Source organism: Ovis canadensis, chromosome 3 (assembly GCF_042477335.2).
Source record: "Ovis canadensis isolate MfBH-ARS-UI-01 breed Bighorn chromosome 3, ARS-UI_OviCan_v2, whole genome shotgun sequence".
In the NCBI taxonomy this organism is placed as follows: domain Eukaryota; kingdom Metazoa; phylum Chordata; class Mammalia; order Artiodactyla; family Bovidae; genus Ovis; species Ovis canadensis.
In genome coordinates, this window is record NC_091247.1 from 178,677,146 (window position 1) to 178,693,343 (window position 16,198).

The 16,198-nt window shown below is 43.6% G+C and overlaps 1 protein-coding gene across 2 annotated transcripts in view; it reads left to right on the plus strand.

The window, feature by feature from the left end:
- Window positions 1-16,198, plus strand: part of STAB2 (stabilin 2) — a 174,570-nt gene that overhangs the window by 82,222 nt on the left and 76,150 nt on the right. For both annotated transcript variants that reach the window (XM_069581064.1, XM_069581065.1), the window contains 8 exons: window positions 2,971-3,066; window positions 4,705-4,800; window positions 7,429-7,476; window positions 10,400-10,536; window positions 10,969-11,083; window positions 13,283-13,360; window positions 15,630-15,728; window positions 15,816-15,923. In XM_069581064.1, coding sequence (XP_069437165.1) covers window positions 2,971-3,066; window positions 4,705-4,800; window positions 7,429-7,476; window positions 10,400-10,536; window positions 10,969-11,083; window positions 13,283-13,360; window positions 15,630-15,728; window positions 15,816-15,923 — 777 coding nt within the window. The remainder of the gene's footprint in view (window positions 1-2,970; window positions 3,067-4,704; window positions 4,801-7,428; window positions 7,477-10,399; window positions 10,537-10,968; window positions 11,084-13,282; window positions 13,361-15,629; window positions 15,729-15,815; window positions 15,924-16,198) is intronic.

Consider the following 16,198-nt stretch of genomic DNA (forward strand, 5'->3'; position numbering starts at 1 on the left):
GTGAGTCTGAGTGCACTCCGGAAATTGGTGATGGACAGGGAGGCCTGGCGTGCTACGATTCATGGGGTCGCAAAGAGTCGGACACGACTGAGCGACTGAACTGAACTGAACTGAACCATTCACGTACTATTACATTAAAAAGGAGACTGAGGCATGGAGAAGTTACATACTTTGCTCATGTTACACAAAAACCAAACTGTGGTGTGAAATTCACACCCAGAAAGTCTGACTCTGGAACTTTCCCCTTGGTCACCACCCTTGGCACTCTGTATTTCTCTATAACACTCTACAGTTTGTTGATCACTTTCACTTAACTTCATTTAAGGGACACTGAGGCAGAATGAGCTACTTCTTAGGAGTTAATTTCACTCCAAGGGAGGTGATGACAATTGTATCATGATTGTAGCCATGAAGTCCTAATCATAAAAGAACTCACTGCATTCTTATCTCTTGCCAAGCATTTGACTAACAATTCCATTTGTTTTGGATTCACCAGAGTTGCCACATTGTACTCGTGGAAGAAAAACAATTTCTTGGTATCAGTATTAGTTTGCTAAGACTGCTGTCACAAAATATCACTAACTGGCTGTCATAGAGCAACAACATTGTATTGTCTCACAGTATGGGAGGCTCGAGGTCCAAGATCATGGTGTCAGCAGGTGTGGTTCCCTTTAAGGGCTGTAATGATGAATCCATTCCCTGCCTCTTGGTGTTCTTGGCTTACACAGGCCTGATCTCTGCCTTCATGTTCACATGACCTTCTCCCTCTGTGCCTGCCTATGTGCAAATCTCCCCTTTCTGTAATGACACCAATCATGCTGGATTGAGGACCCACCTTGCTCCAGTGTGACCTCATCTTAACTAATTCATATTAACAATCCTTTTTCCAATAAGGTTACATTCTGAGTTGCTGGGAGTCAGAACTTCTACATAAGAGTGAGGAGGGCTGGGGAGGGACACAATTCAACCTGTAATAGTATCTGTTCCCTTCTGCTCTATCATCCTTTCTGCAAACAAATATGAAAAACTTCTAATGGGGGTGATGGAAGAAGAGAAAGGACTTTTTATGGTGTAACCTAAGAAATAAAATAGGCCATATCTAGGATTGCCCTCAGTAATGTTACTAGTTGCCTTGAAATCTTGTAGATATTCCAAATAGGCAAAAGTCCTAATTACCATGAATGTTTATTTTAAAAGACAGACCATCTAGGGGTCAACATATTAGTCTTGGGGGTGCAGGAAGGTGCTACCCCAAGAAGATTAAACACTCTTGTTGATAAGGTCTTGCCCTAACTTGTAAAGTTGTATAGATGAGCATATATTTACATATAAGATACCCAATTTACCTTATAAAGCATACACAGCAAATAATACTTAAACCCTTAAAGATGGAAATTCATAAATAAAGGTTCTGTTCATTTCTTCCCACAACTTGGTGGGTCGTCTTATATCACCTCTAAATGTAACCACTCTCTAGACCAGTCCCTCCGTTCTTTTTTCTCTAACATGTGACCTCAGTGTACATGGGCTCTCCACCCTCCCACCCTTTCTTAAGGTCCGTCCACACCACACTTCCCAGAAGAATCTTCCCAGCTCATTCCCCCTCCTCTGAACAGCTGTGGTCTTCATCACAGAAGCATCTCATGTGCCACTTCATCCATAAAACCTACAGCATCTCTTGTTTCCCAGTGTTTGTTAAAGGTCGGATTCTTCTTGCTTACTTGGTATGCTTTGTCTTCCTCTCTTCAGTGAAAGCAGCCTCAAGGTTCATTGCTGGTACCTAAGTACTAAGTACCTCTGTTTGTTGAAATGATTGCTTCTTTTTAAATTAAGTTTTTTAACTTCAATATAATGTTGGAAGACATTTGGGAAAATAAAAGTGAAGAGAAAAATTAACACCATTCACAGTGTACCCGCAGTCACCATTTGTGTGCCGGTATATTTTTTCCTTCTGGTCTTTTTAATGCAGAGGGTTTTATTTTCCTCTCCATTGTTGCAATCCATTACATTTTTGTTTGGTTCCTGTTCTGTACTTAGCACAGACATCTCCCCATTTTGTTATACAACCCATCACTATCATAGTTAATAACTGCATGATTGGGGCCGCTGCTTCCTTGTAGTTGGTATGCTACACAAAGTATCCAGCCTATGGGGCAAGCCGGGGCTGAAACCCAGCCTGCACCCTGCTCACCAAGGTGTGGACCCTGGTGTGGACCCAAACCTCCCCAGAAGAAGGGGGACATTTTTTTTTGCATGATGAAACTACCTGCTGAGTCACTTGCCGTGTGTTGTGCATGTAGAGATGGTACCTTCCTTACTCAGATCTGCCTGCTCAGAGGGGATGACTGTTCAAAATTACACAGTGTGCCTTATAGGCTAGCAGTGGTCTTGTGCATGGATTTCCACCAAGTGGATGCCTCATAACTTACTTCATCTTTCCCTCTTAGGTGAAGGGGCCAATTTTTTCAGTGGAATGTTCTTTAGGGTCTCTCTGAGACAAATCTCCATATGGTCCCTCTAGGGCAAGGAATTCAAAAAGGAAGTAACAGCCAGCTAGAACCTACTGTATAGCACAGGGAGCACTGCTCAATGTTACACGGCAGCCTGGATGGGAAGGGAGTTTGGGGGAGAATGGATACATGTGTCCCTACGGCTGAGTCCCTTTGTTGTCCACCTGAAACTATCACATTGTTAATCAGCTCTACTGCAATACAAAATTAAAAGTTTTAAAACATTTTAAAAGATTTTTTAAAAAGGAAAGTAACAAGGAGCTTTAGACTGGGAAATGTAACATAGAATGCAAAGACCAATATCTCTGGAGTCAGAAGTGTAAGAAAGACATTACTGGTGTTCTCTAAAAGGGCCAAACAGCCATGGTTTCCATAGTTCGTTTCTTGGTGTTGTGAGAGGGCAGGGTGTGAAAGTCTGTTGTTTTCAACAACCTCTTTCACTTTGCTCTTGGAATTACAGAACCAGTGTGAGTGCAAGAAAGGATTTCGAGGCAATGGGATTGACTGCGACCCAATAACATCATGCTTAGAACAAACTGAGAAATGTCACCCACTGGTGAGTTACTTGATTTTTCTCATTAGTACTTTAAAACAATTACTTGAGAAAGAAAGAAGTTTGGGTTCTTTTTAACCTGGGCCCAGTAATGAACAAAATCTCTCTTACTCCCAAAGGGAGTCCCTAAGCAGAATGTAAGTAATTATTGCAAATTCCTCTCCATTCCAAAGCATGGAAGAATCAACACGCAATTGCCAGAAAAGATTCCCAGCTAAATCTGAATTTCAAATAAATGACAATCCTTCAGGACAAGCATGACCCAAATATTATATAAGATAGATCTAAACAAAAAATTATTCATGACTTATCTAAAATTCATTCTTGGTATTTTTATTTGCTAAATCTGGCAATTCTAAAAAAAACAGAATAGTTGAAAGGGTAACTAGATTCCCATTTTGAATGTCATAACAGAGTTTAACCCAAATTACTGGAGAAAATGCCCATTCAAGGATAGGCTGAGCCTTGTATCTAAATTAGGGAAAAGCAGGCCCAGATGTTAGAGCTGGTCATGGTCGTGTTTTTAAGAGAACATCACTAAGCACCCAGCATCAGAACCGATGAAAACACTTAGTCACAATGCTTTTGGTTGCAAATAACAGAATCCACAAAACTCAACTTAAGCAAAAGAGGGATTTGTTGGACATATGCCCCCAGGGTAGTTCCATAGGCAGGAATTACAAAACTTCCCAAGGGCTTAGAATCAGGATCTAGGCAGCTTTTTCCATCAATCCTCTGAGACCATCCAGTTTCTCATTTTGCTATTCCCTGTGCTTTTACTTACTGCGTCTGTCTCTGTCTCGTTCTCTCAAATTTAAGTGCAGTTGTTTGCATCTTGGAATATCTGACTCCCCATTCTTAGAGGGACATCTACCAATGATGCCCACTAACTCAACAGCATCCATGTCCTAATTCTTACTCATAAGAAAGAGGATCTGACCAGGGTCTGGACCAGAAAGGTTCCAGCGCAGCTGGGCCCAGATGTCCACACATGAGGCAGTCAGTGCTTGCCAGGGAGTAGGATGACATGAGCAGGGCTACCAGATCCAGCCCTAGTATATGTGGGGAGGTGGGTGATTTTCAAAGAAGAAAAAATGGGAGGAGATGTCCCTAAAGTATCTGTTACCCAAGAGTCATAAGAGCACTTCACAAAGCTGAAGAGACTCCAACAGTCTTAATTTAAGGCTGACTAAGCCCTGATATTCCAAACATGAGAGGTTATTGGAACTTCCACTTTATCCCAAGGTGTGGAAGAATGAGCATAGGGTTGCCAGATAAAGTGCAGGATACCTAGTTAAATTTGAATTTCAGATACACAGTGAATTCTTTTCCAGCACAAGCATGCCCCCAAATAGCATATGGGACATACATACACAAAAGCCTCTTTGTTATCTGAAATTCACATTAACTGTGTGTCCTGATTTCTGCTTACTAAATCTTGACAGGATGAAAAGAATCTAATTGTGATTCCATAAGAGCTACACCAAACCTGCAGGAAGGGCTGAGGGCCTGTGGGTTATTTCCAGCAATCTTTCAGCCCTGAATTTCACTGTAGACAGAGCCCAAGTATTCACAGGTACATCTCAGATCTAATGCTTTACTTAGGAAAGCAGATCATTTCTCTCATCTCCTTTGTATCAGGCAACCTGTCAGCTTACTTCCTCCGGCATCTGGAGTTGTGTTTGCCAAGAGGGCTATGAAGGAGACGGCCTTCTGTGCTATGGAAATGCGGCAGTGGTAAGTTCTCTGAGAGCAACTTCAGGACAGAATCATAAAAGACAAAAATCTTCCAGTTTAAAAGAAAAAGACAAACACTCTTGGCTAGGATGCCTTTAAAGTGCTCTTCCAATCATGTGCTCCAGGAGATTCTATCTGAAACAAGCAACTTCTCACAAATGGCATATGTGTTCAATGGGTCACAAATTTTCTACAAATTGAAGGGAGGAAACTTTTATTTGGTACCTTCTGTGTACCAAAGCAGTCTCGACTTCTCTTTCTTGCCATTCTGCCTCTTTCCAGTCCCAGACTTCCCAAACGAGCAAATAACTGGCACCTGCTGAGTTCCTGGGCAATCCTGTCCAGGTTGTAGGCCTTCTATAGGTATCTAGAGCTCGCTGTGCTTACCCCTATCTAAGGTATGTGTGTGTGCACCTGTATGCACCTTCTGTGTACCAGGCATCTTACTAAATCCTTAACATGCAGCTGCACTTCATTTAAACCTCATCACAACACTCTGGGCTTATGCTGTTATTGTGCCCATTTTATTAATGAAGAAACTAAGAGCCTAATCAAACTTTCCTCAGCTCATCAGCTGTCTACATGCAGAGCCCAGCACTTAACCATCAGCACAATCTGTCAATATAGGACACACCCCACTGGACCATCACCTCTGGAGGGCAGGTCTTCGTCGTGTTTCCTACTTCATTCCTACTGTTCATAAAGATCTTTTGAAATGAGAAAGCAAGTTGGTGAATTTTCTCCTCACTCACTTTTTGCTCAGCTCTCTGGAGTTTGGTTCCTGCGCCTCCTCTCAATGGGCACCACTGGTCTCACAGTGCCAGGGCTGCGCCTGCCCTAACATGCTCTTTGACGGCTGCAGCCTCCACCATGGCTGCCCTGCCTAGCAGGGTCCTTCCCACCCTTCACTGCACCTGTTTCTCTTCATCCCATTAGGCTCATCTCCTGACACCCATACCCTGGAGCTTGAACCTCACATTTTCTCTACACTGTCCATGGCCACACTCCCTAAAATTTTAGAACTCTAAAACCCCACTCTCACAATGCTCCTCTCCTCCCAGGGGAAGCAAGATCAAGTCCAAGTCCTCCTCCTGGCACTGCGAGCACCTCACAGGGCCTCAACTCAGTTTGCTTCCAACAATTTTACCAGAGCTGTTGTCTTCCCAGCTCGACACCAGCTCTGTTCCCCTCCACCACAGACCCAGCCTTGGGTCTTTCTCCCCTGAGTTCAGTTCCAGCTCGCACCCTCCTCTCCCTGAAGGGATTATTTGAGCATCTCAGTTCTTGTATCACTAACTAAACTGGTTTACTTTTTAACCAGGGTTTACCAACTTACTCAATAACCTCAACTACTTTCAAAAAGTAGTTAAGACAGCTCTGAGATATATTATCTTTTGGCAAATTTGCACATAGTAATTGTTATTGCCATTTTCGTGGTGTTCAATAGTTTTTAAAATGTTTTCACAAACATTAATGAATGTAATGTTCATAATCCCAGGAGCAAGGTGTCATCAGAATCATTATTCAGATTATGCTCTTGCATTCTCAGAGAGGTTAAGCCCAAGATCATACAGCTGGTAAATGGCAGACCCAGGAACTGAACCCAGCCTTTTTAAACTCAAAGTCCAGAGCTTTCCTTACTCTATCATACCTTCAAATGTCACTAATCTACTAGCATTCTGGGTTATCTTTTCAAATCTTAAAGTTCCCAAAATAGCTATAAGTTGCATAAGGTCAGAGGCCAGCTTTTCTCTTTCATATCTTACAGCCTCCCTCCATCCTGGTGCCAATTGTGATGGTTCAGTATATATGTTCATTAACAAACCCCATGGTGGATAAGTTAGAAATAATAGTGGCTAAAACTTACTGTGTCCTACATGCCAGCCTCTATTCTAAGCACTTTAAAAACATTAACCTTTCCAGCTGCCACATCAACCCTAACGGTCAGAACTTTGGTCATCCCTATCTTACAGCTGGGAACACTGAGGCCCAGAGAGATGAAGTAACTTGCCTAAGGCAGCAGCCCCCAACCTTTTTGGCTCCAGGGACCAGTTTCATGGAAGACAGGTTTTCCACAAATTGGGGATAGAGGGATGGTTTCAGGATGATTCAAGCATGTTACATTTATTATGCACTTTATTTCTATTATTATTACATCAGCTCCACTCAGAATCAGGCATTAGATCACAGAGGTTAGGGATCCCTAACCTAAGGAACTACGAAATGGCTGAACCAGAAAGAAAACCCAGGTGGTTTGGTTCCATGTCCCAAGGCCCTGCTCAATGCTGGCTCTGAAAGCCGGCAGTTTACTGAGCTCTGTGACCTTTCTGAGGGGCAGGGTGGCCATGTCCTTACGACCAAAATACAGATTTGGACAAACTTGAAGTTGTTGTTTCATTTGAACTTTCTGGAAACACTCCTTGACCTTGAATATAGAAGATAATTTGAGCCAATAAGCATGAAAGAAACTGCATGGCTCTAGCAACACGGGGACTCATCCAGCCTGGGCATCATTCATGTCGACATGGGCAAGGCTGGCAAGGACGATTCCCGGAGCTGCCCTGATATGCCTCTCACTGATCCTCTTCTGTGTTCTCTCTCCTCCCTCTCTTGCATGAAATGAATAAGGAATTGTCCTTTCTCTCCGCTGCAGCTGTATTTAACCAGTGGATAAATGTGAGTACCTTTGTTGAAAATAGGATTGGAAATATATATAATTTTAGAGATACGGACCGCATGTAATAGAAGACTGAAAATGCAGCTGGTGGGGGAGGGAAGGCAGTCGTCTAGAGCAGTGGTTCTCAGCCCTGAGTCCACTTTAGAACCATGTGGAACACACGTCTTTCAATAGCTATGCCTAGGCTCCCACCCCCAGATGTTCTGATCTGATTGGCAGAGGTTAAACCTGGGCATCCGTGTATATCAGGAGCCTCACAGGTGATCTAGCATGCAACCAGGGCTCAGTACTTCTAGTCTAGGATAAGCTGGGGTGATCGACTTTCCAACCAACCTAAATATATATGTATGGCTTCATTCTTCATTGAAAAAAGGTCTTTTTACAAACTCAATATAATTCATCATTAGTAATTCACCAAGTTAGATTTGGCAGTTATAGCTGCAATCCTAGCACACTTCACGTGGGTTTTGCCCTCAGCCCAACATGTCCTGAGAAACTGTCCCCTCTCCCTTGGAAAGTTCTAAAACCAAGAATCTGATCTCCAGCATCCCCAGTTGTCTGAATCTCTTGCCCAAGTGGCCCAAGGTGGCAGGTTCAGCAGCCATTTGTGATAAGTGTTTAGTCCCATCCTGAAAGATGATGCTGTGAAAGTGCAGCACTCAATATGCCAGCAAATTTGGAAAACTCAACAGTGCCCACAGGACTGGAAAAGGTCAGTTTTTATTCCAATCCCAAAGAAAGGCAATGCCAAAGAATGCTCAAACTACCGCACAATTGCACTCATCTCACATGCTAGTAAAGTAATGCTCAAAATTCTCCAAGCCAGGCTTCAGCAATACATGAACCGTGAACTTCCAGATGTTCAAGCTGGATGTAGAAAGGCAGAGGAACCAGAGATCAAATTGCCAACATCCACTGCATCATGGAAAAAGCAAGAGAGTTCCAGAAAAACATCTATTTCTGCTTTATTGACTATGCCAAAGCCTTTGACTATGTGGATCACAATAAACTGTGGAAAATTCTGAAAGAGATGGGAATACCAGACCACCTAACCTGCCTCTTGAGAAACCTGTATGCAGGTCAGGAAGCAACAGTTAGAACTGGACATGGAACAACAGACAGGTTCCAAATAGGAAAAGGAGTACGTCAAGGCTGCATATTGTCACCCTGCTTATTTAACTTCTATGCAGAGTACATCATGAGAAACACTGGGCTGGAAGAAGCACAAGCTGGAATCCAGATTGCCAGGAGAAATATCAATCACCTCAGATATGCAGATGACACCACCCTTATGGCAGAAAGTGAAGAGGAACTCAAAAGCCTCATGATGAAAGTGAAAGAAGAGAGTGAAAAAGTTGGCTTAAAGCTCAACATTCAGAAAATGAAAATCATGGCATCCGGTCCCATCACTTCATGGGAAAGAGATGGGGAAACAGTGGAAACAGTGTCAGACTTTATTTGGGGGGGGGCTCTCAAATCACTGCAGATGGTGGTTGCAGCCATGAAATTAAAAGACACTTACTCCTTGGAAGAAAAGTTATGACCAACCTGGATAGTATATTCAAAAGCAGAGACATTACTTTGCCGACTAAGGTCCGTCTAGTCAAGGCTATGGTTTTTGCAGTGGTCATGTATGGATGTGAGAGTTGGACTGTAAAGAAGGCAGAGCGCCAAAGAATTGATGCTTTTGAATAGTGGTGTTGGAGAAGACTCTTGAGAGGCCCTTGGAGTGCAAGGAGATCCAACCAGTCCATTCTGAAGGAGATCAGCCCTGGAATTTCTTTGGAAGGAATGATGCTAAAGCTGAAACTCCAGTACTTTGGCCACCTCATGTGATGAGTTGACTCATTGGAAAAGATTCTGATGCTGGGAGGGATTGGGGGCAGGAAGAGAAAGGGATGACAGGATGAGATGGCTGGATGGATCACTGATCGATGGACGTGAATCTGAGTGAACTCCGGGAGTTGGTGATGGACAGCGAGGCCTGGTGTGCTGCGATTCATGGGGTCGCAAAGAGCCGGACACGACTGAGCGACTGAACTGAACTGAACTGAAGAAGACAGGTGCCAAGACATGCAGTGTGTGATCAGCAGCCACTCCAGGACAGCTTCCTGTTGCTTCCACGTGGGGTCTCTGACTCCCATCACATGGGAGAGGAGGGCCCTACAGAAGGTGACTTAATCCTTGGCAAAAATTTCCATAGGACCCACCCCACACTCATGAGTTTGCCCGTGGTGTGCTGAATCCCACTCATCCCAGCTCACAAGAGTATAGCTTTCCCAGCCCCTCTTGCAATGCTGTCGTGATGGCGGCTGGAAATCAGCCATTATGGGAGAAGTTACACCATAGAAATCAGCAAGCACTGCAAACCAGGGCTTTTGTTTGTTTGTTTTTCTGGAGAGCCAGTTGTTAAACATTAAGTCCATCACAGCTTCTACCCAGAACTTTTAATACCTCTAGGCAAATAGATAAAGTTTGATTTCAGGCCTTCAGTCTCTCTCTCTTGCTGAAACTGTTTCCCGCGTCTTCCTACCATCCTTATTCCAAAGGCATCCAAGGATTGTCAGGGTCTCTGCACACACGTCTGCACATACACATACACACATGATCCTGTCAAGACTGTTCTCTGCCTCTTCGTTTAGACTAAAGGGTGAATGACTGATAATGATTTGAAGTGTGGCCTGATTAGGAAGATATACCTTTTGTCAAGGCTCCCACATTTAAATAAAAGTAATGAGTCTCAGAAGGAATGTGGAGGCATCAGTCAGTAGGTGGGATGGATTTGGGAAAGGAATCCCTAGGACCTTCCCAGTATCTCTGAAACGATATCACACGGGATATTGGATTTCTGCCAAGGATTAAGTCAGCCCCGTTTGTCCTCTGACATGAGTCAGGCCACTTTCTTTTCCTTCTGGGATTCAGAATGCTTCCCTCCAACACCTGCTGTCGACCACCTCAAACCTTACTGTCCTTGTGCCCTCCCGACAAGCCATTGCGGACATGGACCAAGAAGAGAAAGCCTTTTGGTTGACCAAGAGCAACATTCCCATCCTCATAAAGTAGGTATTATGTATTTTGTTCTTCACGATGTCTTACTAGCATCAATGTGAATGAAGTACAGTGGAGGTGGGCCCCATGGACCTTCAGATCCTTGCCACTGAACATGTTCTAGGACCGCCCCCGCCCCCGCTCCTTCCCCCAGGATGGAAGTAGTCAACATGACTGACAGCCAACTCTGTGCTAACTGCTTTTACATACAATCTAGTTAATCCTCTCTGTGAAATAGACATTATAATTATTCCCATTTTACAGATGTGGAAACCAAGGCACAGAGTGATTAAGTAACTGACCCCAGAGGCCATGGCCAATAGTTTCAAGGGGAGAGTTTGAACCTGGTGGTCTGGCTCCAGAACCTACCCTCTTAACTACACCTACCACCACTGTCTCAAGCATCAGTGCCTCATTACAGCCCTTATGGACTATTGTTATAGGTACCATACGCTGCTGGGCACATACGGAGTGGCTGATCTGCAGGCCCTGTCACCTTCTGACATGCTGGCAACATCTTTGCAGGGCAACTTCCTCCACCTGGTGAAGGCAGATGGGGTAAGAGAGCACCGTATTGGGTCTGTTCAATGGAAACTTGCGACATACGTTCATATCGTACTGTGAAGTTTTTATGTTATGGAAATTTCCGAACATGAGCAAAAATAGATGGAACGTAAAACTCCATGGTAGGCATCACCCAGCGTCAACGACTATCAACATATACTGATACACACACTCACAGAGTTTCTGTGTAGCAGGGCTCCTATAAAATGAGGCTCTCTGCCCACTGGTTGGCCACAGGCTCTTCTATTAGACCACAGACTGATCCAGAAAGACAAATATTTCACTTCTTCTGGGTGAAGGCAGTGGAGTTTCACAACTTGGATTTTTATGTGTGGTTAAGAGCTTGTTATTGGTAACCTACTGATTGAATCATTAGAGATCACTACGATATTATACTAAGTTAGGGTCAGTCAGTCAGTCTGCAGATGTTTACTGAACACCTACTGTATGTCAGGAACTGATCAGAGTGCTGGAGACAGGATAGTGCACAGGAAGAGGGGAGCCCTATAGATGCTCACCTTCTGGCATTTTCTACAGCATTTCAAGGACTTGGATTTGGTTTTTTGTAAGGAGGTCTGGCTGCCCTGCTGAATGCAGCAGTGATTTAAAGCTCTTTCTATGAACTGCACAAAATGAGGATAGAGGGTCTACTGGGAAGTGAGAACTACCCCATCAATGGATTGTGGGCCACAGTCAGAATGCTCTAGATTTGCAGTTCTAAAGCATTTTTGCCTTCCTACCCATCAGCAATGGTGCTGTGAAAAGGTTCTATCTATTTAGGTATTACATAAACATATGTGCTTCATCAGAATAGTCCTTTCAGAAAGTATAAAAGAGTTTCATAGGGCCGCATGGTCTCTCTACATTTTATTACAATAATTCTAGAACCTTACGTACATATATCAGTCAATGGGTGGTTTTACACTAGTGTTTTAAATCATTGACTCTCTAAACAAGCATTAACTGAACACTCACCTTGGGAAGGTTCATCCCAGGGTTGTAGCTTCAGAAGTAAATCAATTAAGACCTGTGAATTAGAGGAGGTAACTATCAAAGGCACAATTATAATGAGTTCTTTCTTAAGTCTGATATAAACATCCCCCTGTAATCAAAAGAGAGGTGCAAGGCAGCCAGTGTCATTTGCTTCAGGACCTCTGCTGACGTGCCTAGGATGAGACAAGTCCCCTCAGGATCCAGGGTTCCCGGGAAGAATTTCAATCAGACTGCAGTGGTGGGAGAAGAGGAGAGGAGCCCCGAGAGAGCGGAGGCCAGTTGTGTCATACGTGGCTGGTGGCTGCACGAGTGTGCATTTAGCTTTGCTTACCTCCATTCCCCATGCATTTCATATTCTTGTAACTGTCAGTAACTGTCTGCATCATTTTGCTAAGGCTGCTGTAACCAAGAACCACAGACTAGGTGGCTTAGACAACAGAAATTGCTGTCTCAGTTCTGCAGGCTGGAAGTCCAAGGTCAAGGTGTGGACAGGGTTGGTTCTGTCTAAGGATTGGGACATCAGGCGCTCTCTTCGGCTTGCAGATGGCAGTCCTCATGTTCATATGGTGTTCTGCCCACATAGCTCCTGTGTCCAAATTTCCTCTTCTTATAAGGACACTGGTCACATTGGATTAGGGTCCACCCTAATGACCTCAATGGATATGAATTTGAGCAAACTCCAGGAGATATGAGGGCCAGGGGAGCCTGGCGTGCTACAGTCCATGGGGTCACAAAGAGTCAAACGTGACTAAGTGACAGAAACAACAATGACCGCATGTTAACTCAGTTACCTGGTATAAAGACCTCGTCTCCAAATAAGGTCACATTCTGAGGCACTGGGGGTTAGGGCTCCAACATATGAATTTTGGGGACACAATTCAACCCACCATACTATCTACAGTGCTTTTCCAACTACAGGATCTGTTTAGTGAGCCTCAGCCAGCACTTTTTTAATGAAATAGAATGGAGTAGAATCAATCAGATGCCTCCCACATGGCAGAGGAAATTATTATTTCATTTCAGTTGTGTGTGTGAGAGAGAGAGACATCAAATGGCTCACAATTTTAAACTATTTCTAACTGTACATCATGGTCCAAAAGAGAGAAGGTCGCTACTGCTCAAAATGTGGAAAACCTAGAAATCATTCAGTACAGGGTGTACTCTGTAGGGACTCACCTTCTCACTCTGGTACGTTTACAGAATATCACAATCGGAGGAGCGTCCGTCATTGATGGTGACAATGCAGCCACAAATGGAGTGATACACATCATCAACAAGGTACAAGACTGCTTCCTCCTACGCATGTGGCATCTCCTCCTTTTGTTATTTATCCTCCTGTATGGTATCTTGGAGGGGGGGAGTACTTAGCCTTAATATGAAAGTAACCTGCTTCATTATTTGTATTTTAAACCATTTAGAGGCTCTACTCATTCAGTAAGACTCAGCTATTCTTTACTTATGCCTGTATCCTGCAGTGGGTTCATATAAAGTGTAGTCATGTATATCTCTTATTTATGAGACCATCTTACAAGGCACCCAAGAACCTTAGTATCAGGAAGTCCATACACCCAGGTGGGACATCATCAAGAACTGGAAGAAAGGCAACTATGTGTGTGTCACTGGTCCTCTCCTCTCTGCATTATTATGCCCAAGGGAGAAAAAGGAAAATGGTAGAAAATATATTGTGGAAGTTTTATTTTCTCTTCAGATGCAATTCAACAGTATTCAAAGGTATGAAATAGAAAGAAAATTAAATGGAAAATGACTTTTTAAGCTATCCTATAATTTTCAGTTACTGTGTTAAGAACTTCATTTAAATTTGAAGTTAGAATTTAGGGCATATTGGAAAATTTTGAAAAGTAGAAGATTAGAAAAGACAATTAACTAATTGCATTTTAACTAAAATTACTCTCATTTGACACTTATACACTCCCTTTTTTAATTTCAAGTTACAGAATATGTTAACAGTTTCTGTTCAGGAAAGAGAGGCTTCTTATAAGACTTCTGAGTGTGATATTTTCCAAAGACCTTGCAAGTCTCTTGTATTAACAAGAGGCATAAATAAATACATTTTATGAGCAAGTGGTAGGTCACTTGCAGAGAACCATGCTGAGTTTATGGCTTCATTTATCAGAAAGCAACATTACCAAGAGTGTTTTTTTCTCCAATCCTGGCTTTTCAAAGTACTAAAAAAACACACTTCTCTTAAAAAAACATCATGGAATTACCTCTTCTTATCATTTATGTTTTTATTTCTGATGAACACAACCCCATTAGTAAAATGGCACCCCAACCCATCTCCTATACTGAACGTTATTATCATGGGACCCATTCAAAGTCCTACCTCCTCGAAAGCCTTTCCTGATCTCTACAACCCATATCACCGAGGTTAATACAGTAGCAAGCACATAAGTCCTAGAATCATACAGGATCTGGGTTCAGGCATTCAGCTAACTCTATAACCTTGAGAAAGTTACCTAACCTCTCTGAAGTTCATTTTTCCTTCCTTTGAGGATTGAGCAACACCGTCTCTCTCAATGTCTGCTGCCTAGTGAGGCCACACTAAATCTCAGTTTTATTCCCTTTTCCTTCCTCTGAAATCCTGTGGGATTTCTGATATGGAACTCATTTGACATAACTGCACCCCCTTGTTTGATGGTTCTTTGTGGACTAAGCCATGAGCATCATTCTTGTATGATGGCACGTCCTGGAGGGGTGGAACTGCTTCTTTTCTCTGTCCTGCATCAGCATTACCACCTCACCTGACATGCAGTAAAATTGGAATGATTGACAGCCCGATAGGTGCCAGGCATCATGCCGAGTATCATGCATCACATTTGACTTTTACAACAACCCTAAGAAAGTACGTACCATTCTCCTCACTTGCCAAATGGGACACGTGAGGCTCCTATGGGTTGAGGAAGAAATGTGTGTGAACACAAAGATTCATGGATGTGTGTCAACTGATTCAAGTTTGCTGCTTAGCCTCTGGGTTGCACTGGCTCCTTGAGCAGCCCCTTTTCTATCTATCCATTGGATACTGTGGTCCCTCTTGTCAGGGCCACCACAAACAGCTATGCAGGCTGTTCCCTGCCTAGCGGGGCCTGGTCTAAGGGTGCAATGGGGCTGAAATCCAACCCACTTCATGCCCCAAGCTATACACATGCTCCCATGCTCCCTGTTTAGTCTTGCAGACTATCAGAGAATGCCTTGTTTCAACTTGAAGTGGCCTCAGGATCACATGGGGTTCCCTGGAAGTTCAGTGGTAAAGAATCCACCTGCCAATGCAGGAGATGCAAATTTAATCCCTGGGTCAGGAGGTCCTCTGAAGGAGGAAATGGCAACTCACTTCAATATTCTTGCCCGGGAAATCCCATGGACAGAGGAGCCTGGTGGGCTATAGTCCTTGGTGTCACAAGAACAGACACAACTTAACAACTAAACAACAACATTATGATTACATACTGTTGTGACATGAACCAGTATATTGGAGAGCAGGAAGCCCTACCAACACAAGCTAACAGAATTTTGGGACTTCCTTTCCCAGGTTCTGGTTCCCCAGAGAGGTCTAACTGGCTCCTTACCAAACCTGCTCACCCGACTGGACGAGATGCCTGACTATTCCAGCTTCCGGGGCTACATCATTGCAAGTACCATATCCTCCGCATGACCCTCTGCTCAGGTTACCTAGGAACAGAAGTCCCTCACGTGCTCCTGTCTCTCTCCATCACAGCAATATAACCTGGCAACTGCGATCGAGGCTGCTGATGCTTACACGGTGTTTGCTCCAAACAATGATGCCATTGAGAGTTATATCCGAGAGAAGAAGGTCACAACTCTGGTAGGTATTAGCAGTGATAACCCAGGAAACTATTTTCCGGAAATTCAAGCACTTAAAGTTTTCAGTCGATCCACCATGTACCATTTCACTGTTTCATCAAAACTGCCTTGTCAGTATCCACTTATTTAATAGAAACTCAAGCAGAGACTCTCATACCCATTCTGTTCCCAGGTAACCTCCCCCAGGCCAGAGCTGTTCATGTATTTCATCCATAGCCCTGGAAGCACACACTCAGGCTCACAGACACAAAGATGCAGTCTCCCCAGGAACCTGGA